The sequence below is a fragment of the Austrofundulus limnaeus genome, unplaced genomic scaffold, assembly GCF_001266775.1.
Source record: "Austrofundulus limnaeus strain Quisiro unplaced genomic scaffold, Austrofundulus_limnaeus-1.0 Scaffold4623, whole genome shotgun sequence".
NCBI lineage: Eukaryota > Metazoa > Chordata > Actinopteri > Cyprinodontiformes > Rivulidae > Austrofundulus > Austrofundulus limnaeus.
Genome location: NW_013957025.1, coordinates 1,506 through 2,567, shown reverse-complemented (window position 1 = coordinate 2,567; position 1,062 = coordinate 1,506). Strand labels below are relative to the sequence as shown.

General features: G+C 52.8%; 1 protein-coding gene across 1 annotated transcript; it reads left to right on the top strand.

The window, feature by feature from the left end:
- Positions 1-518: 518 nt before the first annotated feature.
- Positions 519-941, top strand: LOC106512176 (niban-like protein 1; the record flags this gene model as incomplete). Its single annotated transcript, XM_014000845.1, is given in 1 exon segment — positions 519-941. A coding segment is annotated over 1 exon segment (55 nt), but the record flags the coding sequence as incomplete, so codon positions are not given.
- Positions 942-1,062: the final 121 nt, after the last annotated feature.

Below are 1,062 nucleotides of genomic sequence, written 5' to 3'. Positions count from 1 at the left end.
CCTTGAACGCACCACTCCGCAGGTTGGGAGTCCCTCCTCTAAAGTAGGGAGTGTTACTTTCCCCTACAGTCCTTGAACGCACCACTCCGCAGGTTGGGAGTCCCTCCTCTAAAGTAGGGAGTGTTACTTTCCCCTACAGTCCTTGAACGCACCACTCCGCAGGTTGGGAGTCCCTCCTCTAAAGTAGGGAGTGTTACTTTCCCCTACAGTCCTTGAACGCACCACTCCGCAGGTTGGGAGTCCCTCTTCTAAATAAAGGAGTGTTACTTTCCCCTACAGTCCTTGAACGCACCACTCCGCAGGTTGGGAGTCCCTCTTCTAAATAAAGGAGTGTTACTTTCCCCTACAGTCCTTGAACGCACCACCCCGCAGGTTGGGAGTCCCTCTTCTAAATAAAGGAGTGTTACTTTCCCCTACAGTCCTTGAACGCACCACACCACAGGTTGGTAGTCCCTCCTCTGAAGAAGGGAGTGTTACTTTCCCCTACAGTCCTTGAACGCAGCACTCCGCAGGTTGGGAGTCCCTCCTCTGAAGAAGGGAGTGTTACTTTCCCCTACAGTCATTGAACGCAGCACTCCGCAGGTTGGGAGTCCCTCCTCTGAAGAAGGGAGTGTGATTTTCCCCTACAGTCCTTGAACGCAGCACTCCGCAGGTTGGGAGTCCCTCCTCTGAAGAAGGGAGTGTCTCGGAGGAAAAGACCCGCTGGAAGTTTGTCAGTCGGCCAAGTGTTTGTTCAGGTCCAGAACCCTGTCAACCAGAGTTTACAGCCTCTCCAGGTGGACAGAGACACAGCAGGACAGAGGAGACAAGAGAGGGACAGGCACCGGACTCGCCGTATTCTTCTCGGAGCTCTGCAGCGGATTGAAACTCGACTTTTTTTTCCGCCATGGGGGACGTTGTTTCCAGTCATCTAGATGAAGCCAAGCGGGAGATTATCTCAGGTGAGAAATGTTGTTTAGCTCGGTTCGGCGCGTGGCTTTTTCTTCACGTGCGCCTTTTTTTTTAACGCCCCCAGCTGAGAAAAGTGAAGTGAAAGGAGTCATGTGTGCAGGACCTTGTTCT